Genomic DNA, 26313 nt, shown 5'->3' with positions numbered 1-26313 from the left:
TTCAAACACTTCATACTCATATCTCCCTATGAAGTTCGCAATCTTCCCATTTAGAATGCAGGTTGGATCAGCAAAACGCGAAAGGAATCTATGGATCAACAAAACGGGAAAGGAATCTATCATTATTAGGTTCCCGCCGATTCTCATTATAAAATCTGCGTAACAAAATCAGTAAAACCATTATAAATTGACCTCCATTTCAAACTAGATATTAAATGGTTCCACTTCGTCTCAGTTGAGCAGGCAGGAACTGTTAATCGCTCATCTGACGATTCAAACTAACAAGTAAGTTCCACTTTGCAGTATTCTTGCTGGTAGGAACTGTATAAAACTAAAACTTTGAGAAAATACATTCCTAATCCTATTATTCAACTTAGACCTCAAACAAGTGTCCACACTAGGCCTATTAGAAGACTCTGGACACTTTTTTTAAGGGGGGGAAGCCTTAAAACAGGTCTCAAACTTTCTCTTTTAGACAACTAACTAGTCAAATCTTAAGAAAAGAAATTTCATTAAAATAAAACATGAAATGTATGTTTAGATTATACATCGATAATATAGTTAAATAAAATTCGTGAATTTATTTAACCCTTCTACTACTACTATCAGATCTAATTAATTATATACTAAGAATCACACACAAATGAATGCAAATAATAATAATAAAAATACAAAAACAACAAGAAGCCACAAGGTGCACCTGCAAGATGCTGTGAATCAAGTAAAACTGTTAACTTAGCCACCTTCTAAGTTTGACACCTGCGTTGCTTGGCATGAGTTTAGTATAACCTGTACTTTTCCATAAGACGCATTGCTTGTTACTCTGTAAGTTGGTCATGTTGAAGTAACGTTATTCCTATGCTTTTGGTATTAATTTCACCTTTGTATGGTGGACAACTGAATATTTGACAGTGTACATGACCATCTTCATTTCTTAGATAACCAAGAGGAATATCTTTTACTCTTGATAATTTTGAAGAGTCAATGAACCCAAGGGAGAAACTTGTCCATTGAAAACAACTTCAAAAATCAAGTAGTTGGAGACAGAATATTCTTTTTGCTTTTTATGTCTGTTGTCGGAGAGGGTATGAAGCTATTCTATATTGGAAAACATTTAGCAGTCTAGCCCAGATGGATTTATTGAGCTATTGATGTCTATTGTTTTCATTACATGTTGGAAGCCTTTAGCTTCTGGAGAACTTGAAGGATATTTATAGAATTGACTAATCGGTTCATCTTATAATGTCAAAAGAAGGAAAAAAGATAACGCACAAGCCCTTGTCGGACATCGGTCATTAACAGAGTGACAGTAGCTATCCGTAAATCTGCAACCATGGGCTTTTTGATACTTCGCTAGTTAGAGAGGTAAGACAGCATGGATGTTTTGTGTACTTCCTTACACTGACAATCTTATCTGTATCTATTGTCATAGGCGGAAAAATGAAACTATCAATAAAGAATGAGCCCTAGCGTTCTCTAGATAATAACCATATTGAAATCACATTTAAATCACTGTGTGCGAATATCACACATTGAGATCTTCATTGCAGGCAACGTTTTTATATTGTCGAAATCATGTTTATTATATAATTTATAGAATATAAACCATATGTGAAATAATTAGTTACAGGATTAGGAACGCATAGATTAGAATTTATAATAGTTTTTCTGAAATACACTTATTTTCTGTAAGTTAGCTAACTTTTAATGGAACCGATGGTGGCCAACATAGACAGATTTCACCGTATTTCTGTTTGATAATACACAGTACAATGTAAGTGAATCCTCACACGAAAACTAAATTATGCTTACGGAATATGCACTTGTCCTTTCTGTAAAGCATTTGAGCACGATGTTGTGGATGGTAAACACCTGTATTATTCGAAAAAAACACATCATAAATACTATGCGGTAAAAGAAAATGTTCTGACACTATTTATATATAAATGAACAAACTTGTATCTTCTTTCACTTCAAGTCTGTCATCCTACGTGGAAAAAATGACGACTTCGGTACACTCACGAAAGTGAAATAAATTATGATCTCAAATTAAGGAATTAGGCATGAATTCACACGCAAAAAGACCGCCTAATGGAAGGCGTTACAAATAATATACAAAATACCAGTAAATTGCTAACTTGACTTGCTATTAACACGTTTCTTTGCAATCGGAAAGAACATAACTATACTATATTTTATATTTTTAATATAGTATATATACACATACACACGTTCTTCTCGATTGCAAAGGAAGATATTAAAAATCAATGTTAATATCAAGTCGCTAGCAATTTACTGGTATTTTGTATATTTTTAGTAACACCTTGCATCAGTCAAGCTTTTTGCGTATGATTTCATGCCTAATTCCTTAATTTATTTACTTTCATGAGTATACCAAAGTAATTTTTTTTTCCACATAAGATTTTATATATATATATATCACTGGGCACAGTCTTCTCTTGTCAGCCATTTTCACGCATATCATAGATTTAACATACGCTTAACTAATACCTGTAAAAGCGTCTCCGTTCACAAATCTGCAATATTTGATATTTGCCAAAAACGATAGAAACAAACTAGAAACTACATTTTAACTCATCATTTCTAAATTTATTATAGAAAAGTAGCTTCTGAAAATTTTAACATTTGTTTCTAGTTTTGACTAGTTATTGTCGTTAAAAAAATATATTATTTTTTCACTTGCACTTCAAATACAAAAAACACAAACACACAAGGAATTAAGTACTATTATTGGAATAGTTAGTATGAAAGAAATTATTCGTTATATTTCTATTGAATATTCAAGCAACAGCTTATTTGATACTTTACGTGATTTAAGAAGAAAACTCTTATCCGATTGATTACTTTCAGTTACAGAGACTATTCACTCCTTCCCAAACTACCTCTTTCTCCCTGTAGTGTTTAAGATAAAGAAAATAAGGACTATTTAATTATTCGACTCTCGGTTGGTTAACCGAGGTTTACAGTCTCTTTCCAGTACCGAGCAGTGTGTATATTGTGGACTACCGAGTCTACCGGTGGTAGCCTTAGAACATTGTGAGAGGAAATTATTATAATATGTATAAACTAATTCAGATTAATAACTGCATAGTTTAGTTTCTTCTTTTAATGGTACAAATTTCAGACAACTTTACGCAAACGTGAATACGTAATAAGATACAGCCAATGACAACTTTGTGTGAGCTCTCTACTCTACCTTGCTTTATATGCAACTCTTTAGAGGAAACCACTGGCTGTTGGTAACGGGGATCATAAATTGTACGGTATTCACGTTTGCTTCGCCTGCCAATGTTCTAATTGGTTGCCATGTTAGTTAGTTGCCGATTAACATCTAAGTTTTTCAGTTATCCATGAATGTGCGCGTGGAGTTGCATCTAGCGGGAAAAGTAAAAAAGTATAAAAATAAGAGAATGTATCAGTTCTATTTTGGTGAGCATTTTTGTTACGGAATAGAGTAATTGCATGAAGTTTATTTAAAAGCCTACAAATCACCACCATAACAGTGGAAATAAAGGTCAAATAACAAAATTGGGAAAATATTTCTTTCAGTGTTGCAAGCTGAAGAACGAAATAAGCGAATGAAATGTCAGTGTCGAGATTTGAAGGATGAGTTCTTTGTTTAGAAAGCGATTGAAGTGGTTTATTGAAATATAGGAACTGTGATCAAGTATATTTGTGTCGCAATATTGATTTTTATAAAATCTGTTCAAGCTTCTGGAGGGACTTCTGTTACAATGGATATAGACATTTTATTAAATATTCCTTTTAACCATTAGACAACGAGAAATTCTAAATTATGAAGATGGGTAGACCAACTTGTGAATTAAATTATCTATTATTGTAAAATTTATATATTAAATCTTTATGTTTTCGTCCTTATGCAATACCGTGATTACGAAGGACATAACTTACTATTAAAGTGGAATCTGAGTCATTACTGGGGCTTAAATTTGATGCAATTGATAGGTGCCCAGACCATAATGTATGATCAGTCCTCATAGTGTAAGCTGTTCTCCACCAAAAGCCTGATTACATTACCCTTCCATTTTTCCCAGCTATTAAAGTAAAATAAAAACGAGAGTTCATGTCATTTTTACTTTATCTTCATATAATAAACGAAACTGGTTGGACAGTTACAAGGTGTCGAAATTATTTCGATGGCCGTGTTATTCAGCAGCAAAGTTAATACGCAGTTGACTTCTTTTCTCAACTTCACTCTTGCACTTCTATCTCAAAATATTATAAATCGAAGAGTTATAAGTATTTACAGTAGCATAAGCTTTGCAAATTTTGTTAACACAGACTTTATTTACAGTTACATAAGCAACAAGCTTCCACGAAATGTTCAACATAATGTTGTTGTTTAAAAAATTGGAAAGCTTCATTCAATTAATAAATACAGTCTGATTGCACATTCAAAATCCTTGAATGAAATTGACTATTAAAGTCCAATCATCTTTAGAGCTCTAAGCAGTGCCGGACTGGCCACGTTGTCTACTTGGCAATCGCCAAGGGCCCTAGGCCAGAGGAGCCCGCAGGTATTACGAAGCGCAGGACCTGTAGGCTTTGGTCGAATTTTTGTGATCGGAAAGGCTTTCTTAAGTCTTCCTATCAAACAGGTTGTGGAAGCCTAAGTTAGTTCGTACGTCTATCCATCCATCCATCCATCCATCCATCCATATACATCTCAACAATAACAACTAATCAACAATTAACAACAGCAATAATAAAAATACGAACAAATAAAACACAAACTAGAATAACAATTCCGCAACCGCCACATTACAAGCAGTAAAACGTTGAACTGATGACTTTCTGCGACAGTCAACAACTACTACATTTCTAATAGGGTGTCTCTCTCAAAATCTTCTCTTCAAATTTGGTGTACCGAATTATTAATTGGAAATCAGTAGCACACAATTTGATGTACCGAATTATTAATTTTGAACAACAATTTGTTTTGATTACTATGTTCACTTACTTCAGTCATGTATAATTTTTAATTTACGTTAAAAAAAAAACTCTACGTAAAAAAACTGTAGTTCATTATTTGAAATATGATTGCAGCACCCGGTTGGTAATTTCCTCGGGCAAATTTTCGAAGGTCAATGTACTGTAAATTCACTGCACCATGCTGGCAACCCTTGATACCACGTGGAAAGGCCAAGCATAAACCATTGTTCATCCCCAGATTCTGAAAATAGAGTTGTCCTTCGTGTCGTTCTTTACCCCGTCGCCACTCTGTATCGAGTTTTCTCGTGGCACGCGAGCTGTACCACTATTATTAACGTATTATCATCCTCAGTGGTAGCCCAAACAATTGAACCATATACTCACTGGCACCTAGGCTACATAAGACGGAATACACTGCTTCAAAGAGTAGAATCCAAACTATTCGGATTTGTATGTCAGTATTGCAATGATCAAATATCTTCACCTGAAAAAGATACCACCACCTGAAATCTATCAAGGTATGCTTAATACTTCACCTAATAATGCCCTTTCTTACGAGACAGTCAAACACTGGGTAAAAGAATTCAAACGTAACAGAAATGGAATTGAAGATAACTCAAGGTTAGTGAGAAAATAAACTTCAACCACCAAGGAGAGTAGACTTCGTCCTGGTTATGATTATACAAGGTCGCTGATTGTCAACACATCCAGCAACAAATTGTTGTGTATTTCACAGGAGCGAAAAGGTCAAGCTATCACAAAAGAAATGGCTTCTCAAAAGTTTCTGTTGATTGGTTCAACATCTGATTCTTGAGCAGAAGTGTATCCGTCACACAATATCAGTAATAAATTTGGAATTGTTTAAAGCTGATGTTGACAATTTTCTTCTTCGATTTGTTACTATGCACAAAAACTGGGTCTACCACTATCAGTTTGAAAGAAAATAATAATGTAAGCAATTGAAGTATGCATAATCTTATTTTCCGAAAATGATCAAAGTCAAGCTTTTAGCCGGAAAGGTGACTGCATCAGTTCCCAGGTGTATGGTATTGATTGACGTCAAACTATCATTTTGAAAGAGTCATAATATTATCTCCGAAGACCCCAATTTGTGAAACGACTCAGAGAAAATCCGAAAAAAGTCAGGAATGATAACCACAAGACCATTCTTTTGCAAGGCGAGCGCTCCCGCTCACACCTGTGCGCTGCCATGAAAACAACCCATGACTGGGAGTGCCACCTTGTTCCCTCTCCACTCTTAGATTTAGCCATTTCGGACTTTCATCTTTTTCCCAATTTGAAAAAAAAAAAAAAAAATCCAGCTGACGACAATATGACCTTATGGAAACGGTGAAGAAATTCTTAAGGTCACAATCTGAAAAATTCTTTTCCAATAGGATAAAAGCGATTTCCTACCACCTCCGCTGGAGCAAATATTTTGCCTTTTAATGAGGAATTGTGTTGAAGACTAACATTTAGAAATCTGTACGTCGCACGATTTCCTCCAGGCTCGAGACTTTCAACTGCTTCTCACAGTTTTACGATTTTACTTATTTCTTTCGCATAGTTGGAATTCATAATTAGATATGCCTAGATAGTAGAGATTAGATTTATATTTCTGTTCTGACATAATGTAATAAAACATTTGTTTTCACAAAACATACTTACGGTGTTCTTTCCTTATTTGGTAAACCTTTAAGTGCTTCAGAGAATGAGTACGACAATGTGGATTGTCCAAGCCTGAAAGAAAATGCATGATAAGAAAAACGAACCATACGACATAAAGGAAGATAAAACAGAAATGAAACAATACACTTAAAACATTTTAAAAGCGTACAGAAGGTTGGTCGGGTTATATCCGATTGATTTTCAAGATGTACTAACCATACGAAAAGTCATACCTCCACTGGTTGTGTTCTATCGGACCATTAGCAGTATGTGCTAGCGCCCGACATTGTAATTTCCACTGCAACACACTACGTTGGAGCACAGGCATGGAAATTCCATTCAATTCGTCCCTGTCGTTTATATATATAGGCAATGCTGTAGACCTTGTTTTAGAGTCCAGATGAGCAGAAAAGGGTGGGGAGATAACATGGATACCCGTTTCTCTACACTGGGGGTAAAACTAGATACTTCCCTTGCCAGAGGTGTCACGTTACGTCTTAATTGCCCGAATATTACCATCATGTGTGAGATACATATAGGTCTCATCCAATGTGATAACCATCTCTCATTTTCACCTTCTCCCCGAGTACAGTTTGTGGCAATTTGTCTTATGTTTGTCTTATGTGGTGTAGGCGGAGGGATTGTGACAAATTTAATCTCTGGGACATGTCACGTTGGGGTGGTGTATTGCCCTGCCATACCAATCGACGAATTTCACTAAACATCTCAGGCAAAACTTTCGCTGGTACCCTTATACGGAACCTTTTGGTTGGCAAATGTTTCTGAATGGGGCGCCATTTGTATTTGTCCTGTCATGCTATCATTAGTTAAGCCACGATGTACCCTTCGTAATAAAATTTCACTTTTGGGGGCATTTCACTATGAACAACACGATACTACGGCACTTTGTCCAGCAAGCTTTGTCTACCACACTACTAATGACACCGGCTTCATGTTTCTAGTGCTATTACACATATGACAGCAGCGTTGAAAATCGGACGGACATAAACCGATAAACCTGTTGTACATGTCTTAAGAATTCATTACGATTTTCTGTGCTTAATTTGAATATATATTCAGAATGCTGTAATATTTCTGTCCTGATATAATGTAATGGAACGTTTATGTAAACACAGACTCTAACACGTACTTACGAAGAAGGTGCATCTTCTATTCTTCGTGGCTCTTTTACAGCCTCGAAGAAAGAACACGCCGGTGTAGATGGTCTAGACCTAGAAGAAAACGCATGGTAGAAGAAATCACAAACTACCACAAACCACAGAACACAACAGAGGACAAAACAGAAATAAAGCATACCTAAAAACATACTTTTAAGAGAGTACAAGTTATGTTCTATTTATATGCCTTCTGTAGTTCCTTTCGTTCTGATCACACCTTTACCATTCACTTGCATACCATATTCTTCCTAGTTTTTTTCGGCTCTATTAATTTTTTAAACAGAATCCATTATTTTCACCTGTTTCCGTAACAACAGCCTTTTCGTTAGTGAAATGAATACATATTCTTCTACTTTCTGCGAAAAACAAATTCATACCTATAAAATATTTGCAATGATTCAATGTTGCAATGATTCTCATTAAAGTAAGCAATATATTTGTTTCAGAAAAGAAATATCGATGGTTAAACTATCCTCTACTTTTGAATTTAGGAGAAAACAAACTAATCTTTGTCTTTCACAGAGATGGAATGATAAAATGCACCGAAGGTATTGGGTATTCGGAGGATAGCATATCTGAAAAATACCACCTTGTACTGAACTTTAAAAGACACAAAATTTCTAATAAGAATGATCGAAGTGTAAACCTCGATTTCACTACACAGGCACTGCAAATAGTGAAACCGATATTTAATTAGAACTATACTAACTATTCATTAATCTCATGATCCGTCTTTTCTATCTCAAGGTAAATTGCATTACACACACACACACACACACACACACACACACACACACACACACACACACTCTCTCTCTCTCTCTCTCTGTCTCTACGAGGATCATTTAGAAAGTAAAGTAAAAAAAAAAAAAAAAATCATTGGGTATATCTTAAAAACAAAACATATTAAAACAAAAATTCATTCACAACAATACTAAAACCAACACTAGTTTTCTACATAATCACCGTTCTTATTGAGGCATGTATCATAACAAGACACAAGTTTTTCAATGTGAAATGCTTCAGCAAATGGCTGAAGCAATGAAGTTATTGATTCTTTAAGTTCCTGATCACATTCCTAGTAATCAAGTTTGGCTATGTTTTATGAACGAAAAATGGTGTGATGCCACTCCATGGGATGGCTTTTGGATTCAGGTGTTTCACATGAAACTCATATCTCATCTTTCGTAACAATACAAATGAGAAATGTGTCACCATCTTTCTTGCATCCGCTAAGGAAATCCAAAGCTACTCACATTCGTTTTTTCTTGTGCTTTTCCCCCCCTCAAAATTTCTGGGAAAACTTCGTGTAAAACTTCCATGGTAAAGAGACTATTCGTCTGAATTGTTTGTTCAATTTGTCCTTTCAAGTGATCGCCGACCGCTCCAATGTTCGTGTTTGTTCTTCCTTCGTTGAACATGGTACGTCATTTTTAAACAGAAGACTCATTCATTGTATTTTCACCATACACTTGTGTGATTTGGTTATAATTTTCTATAGGGAAAATATTTTTCGCATTCAAAGGACAAAATAACAATGTAGATTTCACACTTGACGGGATTCTGTATTGTACCTGTGTCTGTCATTCGAACAACTGCCAGTGAAACAATCGTGACCGAACAAAAATGAGATGGCTGAAAGTGAGGCAGGAAGGGAGCTAACCGACAAGCACGAGTCGCCATTGTGGAAGGTCTGCGCGGGGCGTAATCCGCAGTCGTTCTTTACTTTTTGTGAGTAACTTCGTGGCTTCAGTCATTGGCAGCAGTTGAGAATAACATTGGCATGGTAAAACTTGTGTCTTATTATGATAAACACCTTAATAACAGTGATGATTATGTAGAGAAGTAGTGTCACGTTTGGTATTGTTGTGAATAAAGTTTTGTTTAGATATCTTTTGCTTTTGTAGAAGTGTCTGAACGGCCCTTATGATAAGAAGAAACCTGTCACTTTCCAATTTTTGAAATCTTCGCTAATAATCTTAATTATTTATGCTACAACTTTATTCAGAGCGCAAAGTAAGAACGAAATTATTAATAAAGATTTCAAAATTGGAACATGCAATGTTTCTGTTTCTATTTAACTTTTGTGTTCCTTGTGTCTGATTGCCAATTTGTTTTCCGTACTTTCATCCAATTACTAACTTTTTCTATAATTTCAGATTTTTCATCTTCGATACAAAGCATTATCCTGCTTTCATAAATAGGTGATGTAGCCTGCTATAGATAAGCACCAATATATTCACATTTCAATCAGAAATGAACAAAAATTGATGGAAGGAAGAGCAAAGAAAAATTTCCTTTACGACAATCCCTTTCTTGTGTTTACGTAAAATAGCTTGTATTTCTAACAGAACTTTACAAATACTATGTGCGTAAAGGAGCACGTATGTCACCGAAAGGAAAAAACAAACAATACAGCCAAAATCTGCTTCTTAACGGTGCATTTTGCTATATATACATTACACAAATAAATAACTTCTTCCAGCAAAATTAAAACCGTTAATAAGTACTGGCAAAGAACCACATAGGTTTTAACACCACAAAAATAGTTTTTTCTCCTAAATTTTCTCGTTAACCACGCATGAGAATTGACCCACAAGCATGTTATTTTGTTCAGATCTATGTGATATATTGATTGGCATATGTCTTTCTGACGCTATTTTATAATAGTCAAGCATACATTAAACTTTTAAGAGTTAATGATAATTTTAGGTTATATCTCATTAACCATATAATATATTGTTGTATTGTAAGTGTCATAATCAAATATAATCTTTTTAAGTTTTACGACCCACGGTTATGCCGGCTAGGCTAAAGGGGACAGTGATGATGAGAAATGAATGAAATGGTGGAATGAAGAAAGTGGAAGAAAATGGGAGAACCTCGAGAAAACCCACGCACACGGTGTTTGTCCACCACAAAGTTTACTTGGCGCGAGCTGGATCGATCTACCACTGAGGCAACGCGTATTTCAGTTTCACCATCAATAGGTGACATGGTTCTCGTACAGCATTAATTTCTAGGTTTACAAATTAACTGGTTTCCCTCCACTTTCTTGAAAAGTACGCATGGCTTTTTAACTCACATACATTATTTTGTTCGATTCAATATGATCTGTTGCTATATGACACTTCTTTGAACAGGGGACACGGTAGCTCAGTGGTAGAGCGCTTACCTCTGCTGCGTGAGATCCCTGGTTCGATCCCCGTTCAAGTAAGTTTGTGGTGGACACATCGTGTCCGTGGATTTTCTCGGGGTACTCCCGTTTTCTCCCACTTTCTCATTCCATCAATCGTTCGCTTGCCTTAATCATCATCTCCCTGTGTCTACAGGACACAATTCTGGGACATTAAGCTGAAATATTTCATTCTTTTTCTTTCAACGTTTTTTTTTTCTGTTAAACGCTTATAATATTGCAAAATTTTGCAGTTCTGTCCTTCTTTTCCGCTTTCTAAGTTTGTTTCTTCTTCTGCTTATTATTATTATTATTATTATTATTATTATTAAGTACTTACAAATGGAGTTTCAAAATGTTTTGACCATTCACCTATCCACAGATTTAATAACACAAACACAAAATGATCCAAATTATTTACAAAATTTTAAATCAAAACCGATAAGAGAATAAACAGAAACTTACAATTTTTTAATGCTTTGACACCATATTTCTCTATTTGCAGTGATCATACACAGAACATTCTTGTCACTGGGAATAGTCATCAAGTGTAACACCCAATCGTCAACTCTGTAAGAAGGAAAATAAATATAATGTTAAATTACATTTATTTTTTTAATAATATCTCAAGAACTTAGCAAAAAGTGATTAAAAATTATCACAAATATAAACCTTCGGAATTTCCTTATCATAAAGAAAATTCTAATTCACAACTGTCGTTCAAGCATCTACGTAGAATAGAACACATGTTATAAACATCATCACAACCTTCTATTTTTGTACAATGTGTGTAATTTGGTACATTTCGCGTGAAGCTGTAAAAATCTAATATTAGCCAAAATTCCCATTGCTTCAAACCTTGAATTCGTTAAAAGTGAATGTCATATCATGTCTACATAAACAATCATGTGCAAGAAACAGCTTTTTTTCAGTGTTATCGCGATGGAAAAATATCTGGCTTTTTTATATATAAAGCGTCTCAACGAAGAGAGTGAATAAAAGAATTTCGGACTCTCAAAACTACGAACTGTTATCTTTAGTATGTTGTTCCAAATTGAACATCAACTTAATTAGGGAGGCCAGTTTGCGAGTCTGCTGCTCAAAACAATATCTCAAGAGTCTTGCATTCTACACTTATAACAGCACCTTATCACATTCAATTACTGCACTCCCTTCATGAAGAAAATTATCCAAATCGAGGAGCACGGTGTACAGAATTTGTAGAGCAATCTGAAAATGAAAATCTATTGTGAAGAAGCGAGTTCCCACATATGTGGTAAGGTCAATCGACACAACTGTCGTATCTGGGCAACTAAAACACCAATTGAAGTCATGGAATGGAAGAAGACAATGTGTGCTTTTCAATGACGAAATCTAAAATTTATGATCCTTTTTCTCTTTATTGTTGTTTTTTTATACATCTATCGTTTTTGTAATTAAAAAAGAGTTGCGAAAGGAAAGGTTTTGGAATATCTTGTACATATAAAAATAAAAGTTTATGCACTTTCAGCATAAATTAAGCGATAAACAAACAAACTTGAATTTTCTTCAAAAGTATTCGATTTCACAAAAATAGCTACTTGAGTTAAAATATTAGCTTGGATTAAGAGGCTAGACAAAGTGTCTCTATGTTTGTTAATTTTCTATTATACTTTGTTTATGAATGTCCAATAACTTTCCAAATATATAATGGATTGTACATTCATTTTTTTTCTGAAAAAAAAAAAAAAAAAAAACGAGGTTACAGTCTTATTGGAATAGACTGTATAAAGAGAATTACTCATTTAGTAAAAACATCTGAAACCAGTGCAACTTTCCAGATTAATATGACGTTGGACCATTTTTCGGCCTGCGAAATGGAATGGAGTCATACAGATCGTGAATGACAGCAAACGGAATATTATACTATTCCGTGAGCAATGCATTATTCGTTCTGTGAGAGAGGATCGAAAATTCGTGTCTCAAAAAGAAGCACAGATGTTCAATTATGTCCAAGTCCGGGGATTGGATGAGAAAGGGGAAGTGTTCAATTTTATCATGATATATCTCAAACCATATCACAACAGCCCGAGCTGTGTGAATAGTGCATAATCAGCCTGGAATATGGAGTCATATCCTGGAAACATCTGGGCTATAAGATGCAACGGTCCTCTAAAATCTGGACCATAATTGCGACCGGTAAGTATCAGCACAGGACCCATTGAAAAACGCGGCTCGTAAGATCACAAAGCTGCCGTCATTTCACGGTTGGGTGGAGACATAGCAGATCATACGATTCTTTGGGCGTCCCCTATACACAAACACAGTCAGTGCTTTGAAATAAGGTGAACGATGATTCATCCGACCACAGAACACATTTCCAATCATCAGCGGTCCATTTGCATGTTAACAGCACTATGGATTGGATTGTGTTAAAGCGTGATGATCCCTTATTGGTATTTTCGTCCGTGCAACCCGACCCCTATGTAACTCGCGGCAAATATCATGTAACTCGCGGCAAATTGTGATTGTCAACACAGGCTGTGGGAAGTGCTGCTCGAGTCCCCTTATCACTTGCACCGCAGTCGTACTACGGTTCTGGGAATCTCCTTTAATTCTCAGCGAGATCTGATCCTAAAGTTTTTTTTTTTTTTTTCTGACCACTGTTTCTCTTGGCTGATGTGGTTTTGTCGTGAGTTTTATAGGCTATCAACACCGCGGACATTGTCCCTTGCAGCACACCGAACACACCTGCCACTTTCGTCACGTTTGCACCACATATCCGAGAGCCAACAATTTGCCCTCTTTGGAAATCAGAGAAGTCGCCCATTGCACATAATCATCGTCTGTCAGTTCGCTGCACAGTGCCATTCTACTGTTTCTCATGTATAGAGTTTGCCCTAATACCACCACGAAAAACCCGGATCCGCGGTCACCGCCTGAATGTTACCAACCCAGAAATCTAACGTGTTTCCAAATCCAGTTGTTATCATTGAATTGATAATCATCTGTATATGGAAGCAGACACAATCGTTGTTTAATATGTAATTACAGTTGGAGACGTTAAAAGTAGAGATGGATTTTCCCTGTGTCTGTGCTTGGCTAATGAAAATACAGTTCAACTAGATCATATTAGTTAGTATGAATTATCAGATTTTCGTTACAACATTTTGCGAAGGCTCCTTCTCTTAATGCTATTCAGTATGATATTTTGGAAAAATTACAAATAGTATCGACCAATGAAAATGAAAAATGAAAATATGAGGTACTACCGAATCAGATCGTGACAGATCCTCTTTCCTATGAATACTTTCGTGTAGTTAAAAAGATTGCGTTCTTCACTCTCGCCAAACGAATTAATGACCAGAATCTTACGAAACTGAAGCGCGATCTATAGGGGAACACAGCATGCAAGTTAGAAGTATGACTGTTGTCGATAATATGTCCAGTATGTGACAGATAATGGTTTCCTACTGTCGATCTGGGCCGGGAAAACCTTGTCTGTGAAGTCTGCTTAACAGCAGAAACTGTTTACAAGCGATGTCATAGTCTACACACTATATCCATTTCAAAGTCTCTGGTTTATCTACTAGAATCCAACCCAAATCAAACTTTTCAATGGTTCGAGCTTGACTAATTTTTTTCAAATGCTATTTTCGATTTATTTCTAGGTGAATGAATATCTATTGCTTGTATACCAGAGTACGTTACTTCATTGTTAAAAAATTCAATATTCTGGGTGATAGAATGAAGCCAACCAATCAGGATTACGCGATCATTAATTTCTGAAGTTAATTATTCTGCAGCCATAAATGAAATAGTACATTTTCTGTTCATATCTACCTGACAAACGTCCAACAAATCACTAAATTGAAGCTACTGATTCCATGTAGTTACTGAGTCTTGTGAAGTACTAATTTTTTTCTTCGGCAATGTCAATGTTATCCGCAACCTCTAGGTATGAACTGATACGTGATATTAGAAACCTGCTAAGTTCAAAACAATCTTTGAAGTTAGTTTCAGAAATGTTTTATATGATTTTTTTAAAGATAAAACACATTGAAAAAATAAAAATTCAAGGAGTAGCAGTGTCATGTGTACGCCATGTGAGAGTTTGACTGATTGCAGAAAACTGGTTTTCTCTATTTTATTATTAGCTCTCTATATTGATCACCACTACAACCGAAAGATTTATTTCTGCCACTTCCGGTTTTAACAGAGACATTAGAGTATATTCTTGGAACACTTAATTTACTGCGAGAAGCCGCTTCTCGCTATCTATTACGGTTTTTATTCTATAGCGCTCAACGTTAAAACCTTAAATGTTAGATTTCTGCCATTTCCAGTTTGAATAGAGGTTAAAAAGAGAATATACTATCTATTCTTAGAACGCTAAATCGATTCCAAAAACCTACTTCTCGTCATCTTTTATCATCTTTGCTCTATGTAGATCGACGTTAAAAACGGAAATGGTTGATTTCTGCCACTTCTAGTTTTAGTAAAGAGTTAAAGATGAAAACAAAATGTATTTTTGGGACACTAAATGGATCGCAGAAAACAGCTTCTTGCTACGTACTACCGTTTTCACTGTACAGTGATCAACACAAAAACCGGAAATGTTGATTTCTACTACATCCGGTTTGAACTTCACTTCTCTCAACTAACTCTATTCCTAACTTTTGAATCTCTACATCCTCATCAAATCTGTTGGCGATTCAAATAGTTCTTGATATTTCTTTCGTCTCCGAGACGTACATACATACACGTATACACAAGGACAGACAAGAGTAAATATACACAGGAATTCTAGTAAATAAACGTCTTAAAAATTGAAAAAAAATGCAGGACTAAGTAGGGAATCGAACCCAGGTCACCAGCTTACTGTTGCCATGGTTAATTACTACGCAACTCAGTCCACTTCCTGAAAAGCCATAACTTTTCGTTCTTAAGGTCCGTGCTCATATTGTCCAGACTACAAAAACTTCCACAATTCATGACATAGACAATTCAGTGTCTATATTATTGTCTAATTTTTAATTAAATTCACGCCTATGGAAGATAAGTCAATTGATTCAGACTCCTATCTTCTCATACAATATCGAATTCATCCGTCTTAAGGATTTATTAATATAGACACTACATTGTCCGAGTGTCCGAGGACAAGAGGAGTTGCAGTATAGTCCATGTGGCCTGAAAAGTATTAGCATTGCTACAAAATTGAACTTCCAAATCGAATAATATTAGTCTTAAATTTTTCACACTCACCTCTGTGTTCCTGAAGACATACAGATCATTTCAAACATTTCAAAACTAATATGGCGGTGGAGTGTAATTGACTTCGTTTCTATAAATTTAAAAAATTGAACACCGATTTGACGAAATAGTTTAATGAAAAAGGTTTGTATGTTTTTAAGGTGTAAAAGTGGCAAGTTACGTAGGTGCACCTAAGAAAACAAATATGTTTAAATGCAAGTCAATATCACTACTAAGTTTTTGTATATTTTATAAATTAGACGATTGGTTGCATTTGAGTTTAGCGTCCGTTTCAACACTAAGGTTATATGAGACATGGACCTACAAATTAACGTGGAGGCAAAACCTCATAATCTCCCACCGCTAATAGAATCCGGCTTCCCGTGCCGAAGACGCGTACGCTAACCATATAGTCACGAGAAAGCTTTGTATTTTATAGACTTAGTTACGTTAATTATCTTCTCCAAGTCACAAATGTTAGTTTGTACAAAAATATGTTTGACAGAAGATACATATATTTAAGAAATTTTAATAATAAAATATGAAAAAAACAGGAACATGGGGAAAAGTAATAATCTTTACTGTCGAAAGAAAACACAGTAGTTTATGAAATATTAGAGTGTTTACGCATATTATTTGTCTTCAGGAAATATGAAAGTGAGTATGAAAAATTTAAGTAAGTGTGCCCTACGTTTCTAAGCGCAACTAGTCTTACTCTTATTAAGAACAAATTCAAAAAATATTTTAAAACAAGTATACTACAACTTATCTCTTAGAAGAATAAGAAGAAAATATCATCATCAACAACAGCAACAAAAATAACATAAAACAATCACTCATACAAATAACTAACATACTTATAGCTTCTACAAATATACTTCGTACATACTTGAGTGAAATACTTTGAGAATTATCCGTAATATTTAGCACAAATACAGAGCTGATGGAGGACACTGCAATAAGTCCGTTGTTGTCTCCTGGCCAGTGAAGATTCAAAATGGGGCTCATCAATTTCATTTCACTCTTCTTTACAGCCTTCCAACTATTTTCTACTTTAGTTATACGTATAACTAAACAATGGCAGCTACTGGCCCCAACAACAATGTAGTCTTCATCGTCTTTTGAACAGAATGCAGCACACGTCACTTCATTATTTTGAATGTCTAGTAATTTTTTCACCTGAAACAGAATATTCACTTAAATAATATATATTTATACGTAAGTGCATTAAATATAATAAATCTTAAATAAGGTACATATGAACACATAACGTTATAGTTACGAACACACAGAAGAAACGGCACTTAAATTTAACGACTGAATGACTCCTTCTTAGAGTGTACAGAACAAAACCAACATTATGGGCTTATCTATGCCTCAACAGGAAGAAGAAGAAGATAAATACTGGAGGTAGTGGGAAGGGGGAGAAAATAGTACTAAACGATCTTCTAGAACAATATTTAATATGACTGACAGTGATAAAAGACCAAATTATTTATCTTTTGAGGACTCAAAAGACGTTGTCGACTCGGTGTGTTTTAGTATGAAACCCTTCCTCATCTATTGCATTCTATTGACATCTCTCACCAACTACCATATCTTACGGATATCGAGCATTTCTTGGGAGGGAAGACATTTCCTGATGATCGAACGGTGTCACGTATAGCTCAGGACTTCTTCGGATCGCAGACTCTTCTTTCGCCACAGAACCTAATCATTGTCTGAGTCATGGCAACAATGTGTGGCGACTATTTTGTTAACCACGTATTGGAGATCTTTGTTTTCTTCCTTTCGAAATGATGCACTTGTGGGGACATTTCTTTCGCACCAACCTAACAATTAGTGTGTGGCGTGTATTTTGAACATTATTCGAAATATCTGACTGAGTTCAATAGAGATGTGAGCTAATCGTTAATAAATTTCACTGTTTAAATACTAGCGAAGGTTGAAACAGTTTTATTTCTGTAGGTATATCTTTAAATCTTTGTAATATAGGAAGTAGCACATCTTTACTTACTTTCGTGAAAACTTATGCACTCCTGACGGATAATCTATCTCCGCTGAGGGAAACTAGTCAACGATTTCTTCCGGTAAGCTTAGGGATGACGAATTATCTTTTCGCATACGTCTGCAGTTCGGACATTCACAACGAATAACTTATTGTGGTGCTAATACTAGAAACTAGCTTACTACCCTTGTTAAATAAATGTTACCAGCATGGTAAAGCAGATGAAACGGCTTGGTGTATCTCAATCATAGATGGCCATTTTCCACTGGGCTCGCTCGGGCTCGAGCTCACCTGTCTCAACTGGGCTTGCGCTCATCTCTCTCGACTGGGCTCACACTCACTCGGGCTCGCGCTCACCTGTCTCAACTGGACTCGCGCTCACCTGTCTCAACTGGACTCGCGATCACTTCTCCCAACTGGGCTCGCGCTCACTGGCGCTCGCACTCACTGATCTTATCTGGGCTCGCACTCACTCGGGCTCGCGCTCACTTCTGTCACTGGGCTTGCACTCACCCGGGCACGCGCTCACTTGTCTCAACTGAGCTCGCACTCATTCGGACTCACGCTCCCTTCTTTCGACTGCGCTTGCGCTCGGGCTCATTTCTCTCAATTGGGCTCTCGCTCATTCGTGCTCGGGCTCAGTTCCCTCAATTGGGCTCGGGCTCACGTATTTCATTGGGGCTCGAGCTCAATTGCACTCGGGCTCACTTCTCTGAGTTGGGCTCGCACTGACTTGTTTCATTGAGGCTTGGGCTCAATTATTGAGCCCGAGCCCAGTTGAGCGCAAGAGCTATGCTCGCGTGCTTGTACACCTTAATGGGCTGATTAATGGCGTATGCTTAATCCAATTTCAACCCCTGATGTAGTTGTTACATTTTTTTAAAAAACATTTAGAAAAAATATTTTTTGTATTTTTTAAATTTATTTTTTAATTTTTAAAATTTTTTTATTTTATTAATCGGAGTTTTCTAACTTTTCCTATTTTTGCGGCAGCCAAAACTATTATCTAAATCGATTTTTGTTAAAATAATGTGAGTCACTTTTATATCGATTTTCATTGTTTCTGTTTGCAGAACCTATGTGGATAGAGCTATCATTTAGTTATAAAATAATGTTTTTTCTTATCTCATAGAAATATCTGACGTTAATACTAAACTTCGTTAAAACAGCTGCTTTAACAAAATGAACTAGTCCTGCAAGTCATAGGTTGTTTATGCAGCTGAAATTTGAAATACTGTTGATTGATTAATTGAATATCTTTCACCGTTCCCTTTCATCAGCGAGGCTATATGTACCGTGTTATGCAAAAATGAACTAAGCGCCAAACTTTGAAAATCCACGTAAATGCGACGATTGGCTCCTGTTACGCATTAGAACGTTTTGCGCAATCCAAAAGAGAGGAAAACCAACACCTTTCCAAAAAAAGAAACATAATTTCACTTTTGATTACGGCTACATTAATGTTGGACATCAACCTTTATATGTAATTTTCTTAAAAGTATGAAAGTGGCGCTTTTTTTTAGTTCGTTTTCGCAGGACACGGTACATATGAGACATGGACCCCTGTCACCAAGGCATTGAAAGTGAAAGTGTTAGTGCTCTGAAGAATGTTAACCCTCCCCTCGTCCCATCCCCATTGTTAAGAAACCAACTATCCAACCCCGAGTCAGTGAAGCGGAAATCGACCTTGGCCGATGATAATTTTGTGCTCAGGAACTGCATGAATTAGTAAGTATAACAAAATTAGTAAATCCCAGATATGTTAAAAGCAAACCTTCACTTTCAAGTTCTATTGTATTGCCAAGCCTCGAGGCTCATTCATTGTCATGCTCTGTAGATAATAGCTATGTATCTGAGACCATGCTTCAAAACCATACACTGAGAAAAAAGTGTACATGGCGTATGTAGAATCGTATGTTACATTTGTAAATCCTGTAGTTTTTGGACTGCAAACATATAGCTGAAAACGCATGTTTTATAATACTTTCTGTAAGTATTTCATGTGTACGTACTTTCCGTATAAAACAATATGGGCGGTCAGGATCTCATATACAAAAGGACAAACAAGGGAATGTATAGTCTGTTGGCCTCTATCTAGAATTTGAGGGGGTGAATAGTTTGTATTAACAAACAAGCAATATTTTCTAAAGTTAATTCTGCAGTAGCTTCTTTATTTCTTTGCGTTTCCAACTTCTGATGAAAAAATAGGCCTATTACGTGATATGACACCTCCATGAATACCGGAATGATATAGTCTTAATGCGATTTCTTTACTTGTTTTTCTGGAACCGGAAGTCCCACAATAGTGTTCCCATTCGGGCCTGCATCTTCCAAGTCCATTAGATTACTTTTCCCCTTACTTTGAAGCAAGGAAACTTTAATTTTTTAACTTTGTGACTTCCCTCAGGAGCAACCACTACTTTTAATTATGTATTTGAAAGCATATTGTCCTGCTAAAATACATTAAATATGAATATTTCTTAATTTAGGCTAAGTTTAAGAGTATTAAAACTGAAAATTTGAAAATATGCGTTGATTTTAGCCTGTATTTTGTTAAAACACACCAAAGAAAATTAGAAGTTAATGAAAGCTCAATAAAGATGTTTATGAATGAAATTTACGTCATAACATCAGTTTGAGTCGAGAAGTTATGTGTAATACTTTCAAAAATGGTAAGCATATTGTGCTTCTAGTTTTCAATTCATCTTTACATTTCCTAATGTATATTAATAGCCGGTTCTTTAATGGCGTAACATAACGGAAATATAGTACCTATATAAAATGAGGTAATATTAAGGACTGCGTTAAAAGAGGAAATGTAATTATGTCAATTTACGAAGCTATCGTGAAATTTAGAATGTTTTGTGTTTGTTTGTTTGGAGCTTAATATTCTTTTTCATCAGTGAGGTTATATGAGATCTCGCTCGCCTGGAAGATGAGAATAGTTACTTACCACTTATTCACAGTGAATCAATATGAGTAAGTGCCTGGCAACCCTTAGCTATTTCGTCAGGTATGTGCTAATCTTCACGGTAATAAGATTTGATAAATCCGCAATGAAAATATTGTGTCAAACAACATCAAAATCGAATTGTAACCAAGGGTAAAAATGGATCTGAAAAGGTTGGGGAACGCATGACGTTATGCCGTCCACTGTGCCTATCCTTGCCCACTATATTTTTTAGGAAGTGGAGGGACGCCATAGATATTTTTGGAAGTGGGGGATGACGTCCCTCGTGTTTTCCCTCACTTTTAACACTGGTTGTAACAAACGACTTGCCATCGTTTCAGGGTAGCTTTCGAAAAAAGATTTTAATGAAAGGAGGTGTGTGTGTGCGCGCGCGTCTTATTATTATTGGATGTTGAATTGTTATCTTTCTTTTTTTAATAGCCCATTGACTTATATGAGGAAGTATTTTTCCTTTAAATAGACGAGATTTTAATCATTCAATTTTACTAATTTCTTTTTCTGGCCTATTTAAGAGTTCCTTGCTTTAAAAATATTCAATGTAATATAGTTTTAGTTTTTATTTATATATATTAAAATTGCATAATACCGTAGTTAAATTTCGCTTAGATTACATTTAAAGATCTCAAGAAGAAGTAGTCAGTAAAATTAACAGGCTAAAATTCTTTTATTTCAAAAAATTAAAACAATGTTTCCTCATATAAATTAATGGGCTGAATAACCATTATGGTGCAAGTTATCAACATTCTTAAGAGCTACTCTTGTTTATTGGGATTTAAAGAAGCTACAATTAAATAATACATAATTATTTCGCTCGACTTTTCTATGAACGCACAGCTTCATTAGTTGCTAGTAAATAAATTTCCTACTTCGCAAGGTCAAGTAGTTTCCTTACTCTATGATCTCAAAAAAAACTTGGGTCATGGAAGTTGTTACTAAAACAACAAAAACAAATACCTGCCTCAAACAAATACCATCCTCTCATAATAACCATAAAAAAAGTCGGTTCTCTATCGAAAGGTGTTTGAAGTCTTCTGGACAATAAAATGACAGCTCGGACCTCAAGAGTGTGCTTTTTCTTTTTGTAAAGTTGTTTCATTCTTCCTTTACAATTCTGCACATGGAATGAGTTTCCTTTTTCTTTCCTTTTTTTTTTTTTTACTCTAAAGCAAATGAGTCCACGTGAGTGTTAAATGAGCGCGGGCTCGCACTCAATTTAACTCGCGCTCGCTAGGGCTTACGCTCACTTCTCTCAACTGAGCTTGCACTCACTCGCGCTCGCGCTCACTTCCCTCAACTGGGCTCGCGCTCACTTGAGCTCGCGATCACTTCTCCTAACTGGGCTCGCGCTCTCTTCTCTGAACTGGGCTCGCGCTCATTCGCACTCGCGCTCATTTCTTTTAATTGGGCTCGCGCTCGCGCTCACTTGAGCTCGCGATCACTTCTCCCAACTGAGCTCGCGCTCACTTGGGCTCGCGATCACTTCTCTGAATTGGGCTCGCGCTCATTCGCACTCGCGCTCATTTCTCTTAACTGGGCTCGCGATCACTCGGGCTCGCACTCACTTCTCTCGATTGGGTTCGCGCTCACTAATCTCAAGTGGCCTCGCACTCACTCGGGCTCGCGCTCACTAATTTCATTGGGGCTCGGGCTCGTTCGGGCTCGCGCTCAATTATTTCATTGGGGCTCGGGCTCACTCGGGCTCGCGCTCAATTATTGAGCCCGAGCCCGGTTGAGCGTGAGTGCCGAGCTCACGAGCGTCGGGCTCGCGAGTTTGGACACCTACGATCTCAATAACGCTAAATCATATACTTGGTAGAGGAAATACTCGAAAAAAAAATATATATATATGGTTATAAATGCTGACACTGGACTTCAAATGATTTCTAATCAACAATAAAATCAAACCTTGATTTATTTGAAGTCCTCCCACCTGTTAATTTTATATCTTCGTTTACTACCTGCTATTGTTTTCGTAAAAAGACAGGTGTACTTTCGACGTACGTGTATGGTCTGAAGAGAAATTGCTAGCAGACAATTAGCCACGAATGCCTCTTCGCGTATCAGGCGAAGGGTATCGAATACAGGCCTCCTCGCGCCATTTACAAACCACGGAGCATCGTGGTTAAACGACTCGTGACCAATTCACTGTACTTGTTGAATATGGTGATATGAATGTAACGCGAGCTGGCGAACAACTGTCTCCCGTGCGACAGCATCCGTTTGGTGGAAGAAGTACAGAGAAACTGCCAATGTGGCTCGGAAAGCCGATACTAGTCTACAAAGGGTTTCTGCCCATCAAGAAGATCAGGCCTTGAATAATCTCAGCTGTCACAATTCTTTCATGACTTACCGACAGTTAGTGGTGGCACATCGTTTCTCTTTCTCGATGGGCTCCTTTGTTACTGCACGACGACACCTCAAACATGCTGGTCGTAAGGCTTATCGAGCCGTGTGTATGGGGCAATTGACAGATATCCATAAAATCAACTGACTGTCGTTTAGTGAGGCAAATATTCATAGTAACTGGGACTGAGTAATATTCACAGACAAGAAGATATTTTTCTCGGCAAATGATGATCCACAACTTTTTTATAGACCTGTAGGGAAACGATATGATCCGTAGTAAATACATCGAACACACTGAACGGAGAATGTCATTGCTCACTGCTTGAGGTGGTTATCTTAAGGACGTAGTAGGTGAGATACACCGTAAAAAGAGCCGATTAAATAGCCAGAAGTACTTGAATATTTTACAATATGGATTGCTCCCAGTTGTAAGAAATGCATTTCAAGACGACATAATAGAAGTTCAGCATGATCACAACTCAATTCATAATTACCATTTGGTTCAAGCCTGGTTCCAACAGGAACTCAATGTTGAATTTAATCGGTTGAATTCCTAGAGCATTTGACCTGAATTCAATGAAAAAAATCTATGGGCAAAAGTTAGTAGGACTCTACAAGAAAATTGGCCTAACAACCCACCAAGGGGAGCTGACGAACTGTGGAAACTAGTTCTTAATGCGTGGGAAGGAGTGGCACACGGACACAGATAAGTAGCCGGCTGACTGAACTCTATATCAAGACGACTAAAAACCGTCAAAGAAGCCAATCGGTGCTATATAAGCTTTAATCTTGAATAAAGTTAATTCACTCAACACATAAAAAGCTATTTACAGAGCTGCCTACTTGCAACCACTTCAACTGAGGCTTAGAATTTCCCGAGTACTTCTACAACATATAACGACTATTTACTGGTAGTAATCTCATTGTTTCTCGTGGCTGAATGGTTAGCATTCTCGCGTCCAAAATCACAGAGCTAGGTCGATTAACGATGAGAGAACTTTTTTTTTTTTTTTTTTTCACTAGCGAGTAACACTTTTCAAAATCATTTATTTATTGTAAAATATTCACAGTGACGAGTAAGGAGAAATGAAATAATTTTTTTTTAGTTTTACGTCCAACGGTTATGCCGGCTAGGCTAAAGGAGACGGTGAGGATGAGGAATAAATGAAATGGTGGAATGAAGGAAGTGGTAGGAAACGGGAGAGCTCCGAGGAAAGCCACGCACACGGTGTTTGTCCACCACAAGGTTCACTTGGCGGGAGAAGGGTTTGAACGCGGGGCCCCATGCACTAGAGGTGAACGCTCTACCACTGAGCCACCGCGGCCCAACGAGTAAGGAGAGTAACCACCTGTAATGACCTGAATCACCTGAAAAGACATTGAAATCCATGCAGTGAACAAAAGTAGATGTATAAAGAATAATAAAGAAATTTAAAAAATAAAAATAGAAACACAAGCAGGTAAAATATAAAAAAGTAAAAGAAAATGTAACTATAAAAAGCACACAAAATAATGAAAATAAACGCAAATTGTGAGGAAAACGGGCAACTTGCTATTACAAAAACAAATAAACTATTTCGGTATAAATTATAATTTTCACTGACATATTTGTTGGTCATATGAAAAAACGTTCTGTTTAGGAAATTCTTCATAATGCAGCCAAAAAATTATTATGAATTATAAAATATATCATGACTAAAATATAGTACTTTTGAGCATATATATTTTCTAACTTACCTCTCATGTATATTTTGAACATAAAGCAATACAGAACATACCTAAACTAATTAACTCTATGACCTATGGAACCTGGAGGTTTAATGTCGCGTTCACATAAGCTCTCCATTGACTTCTATCCTTAGCCAACTGGATACAGTTTCCACTTTGTATTCCTATTTTTGCGATCTTAATATAGTCTTCCTATCTGGACCTAGGTCTTCTTAATGGTCAATTTTCGATTGGAATTCCAGTTAAACTTTGAAAGTGTTCCTATTTTATTCCATTCTGGCTACATGACCTGCCCATCTGAGTCTCGTAGACTTGATGACCCTAACAATGTTTGGTAAACGGTATAAATTATGCAGTCTTCCATTATGAAGTTCCCGCTATTCCCCATTCCCGTTCCTCTTGGGTCCGAATATTCGTCTCAGGATCTTGTTCTCAAATACTTTGTCTACGTTCTTCCCTCAAGTAAGCGATCATGTTTCGCAACCATACAGAACAAGCATGATTATCGTTTTATGTATATTTAAGCTTCACATTCCTTGACAGAATTCGTGAAGACAAAAGTGCACAGAATGGACATTTCTGCTAGTATTGATATAATTTAATGGTCATTTCTTTTCTTCAACAATGAATTCCTATGAGCGAAATACTAAAGAATTAGTTTCTAGGATGATCGTTTTACATTGCTTTCTGTTAAAGGATATACATATGAGGCAAAAGGGAAAGAAGTTGAGTTTGTTTAATGCGTTCTAATGTAGTGTATTGCATAGATGAGATATACATTTCTTACATTCACACACGGATACTCATTGTCAATAAAATGCAGATTATTTATAAAAGAAATAAAGCACATTTTGTAGACAAGATTCGAACCAATGAAAAAAGTTGTACAAAGCTCCTTGACGCTATCCACTACACAAGGAACATATAACTATGATTCTCCTCCTTTTGTTTCTATTACTCTTCTGTTGATGATGTGCCCTCTACAACCTTGAATCTGGCATCATACAGTATGCCAGTTTTTGACTTTTTATCT

General features: G+C 36.3%; 1 protein-coding gene across 3 annotated transcripts in view; it reads right to left on the bottom strand.

The window, feature by feature from the left end:
• Positions 1 to 26313, bottom strand: part of LOC145678572 (telomerase protein component 1-like) — a 556234-nt gene that overhangs the window by 30288 nt on the left and 499633 nt on the right. For all 3 annotated transcript variants that reach the window (XM_081748879.1, XM_081748878.1, XM_081748880.1), the window contains exons 39-41: positions 17117 to 17406; positions 11461 to 11565; positions 6643 to 6714 (exon numbers count right to left, since the gene is read on the bottom strand). In XM_081748879.1, coding sequence (XP_081605005.1) covers positions 6643 to 6714; positions 11461 to 11565; positions 17117 to 17406 — 467 coding nt within the window. The remainder of the gene's footprint in view (positions 1 to 6642; positions 6715 to 11460; positions 11566 to 17116; positions 17407 to 26313) is intronic.

The sequence above is a fragment of the Thermobia domestica genome, chromosome 2, assembly GCF_964235325.1.
Source record: "Thermobia domestica chromosome 2, izTheDome1.hap1.1, whole genome shotgun sequence".
Lineage (NCBI taxonomy): Eukaryota > Metazoa > Arthropoda > Insecta > Zygentoma > Lepismatidae > Thermobia > Thermobia domestica.
Note: the sequence above shows the minus strand (reverse complement) of the source record. Positions and strands in the feature narration are given on the sequence as shown.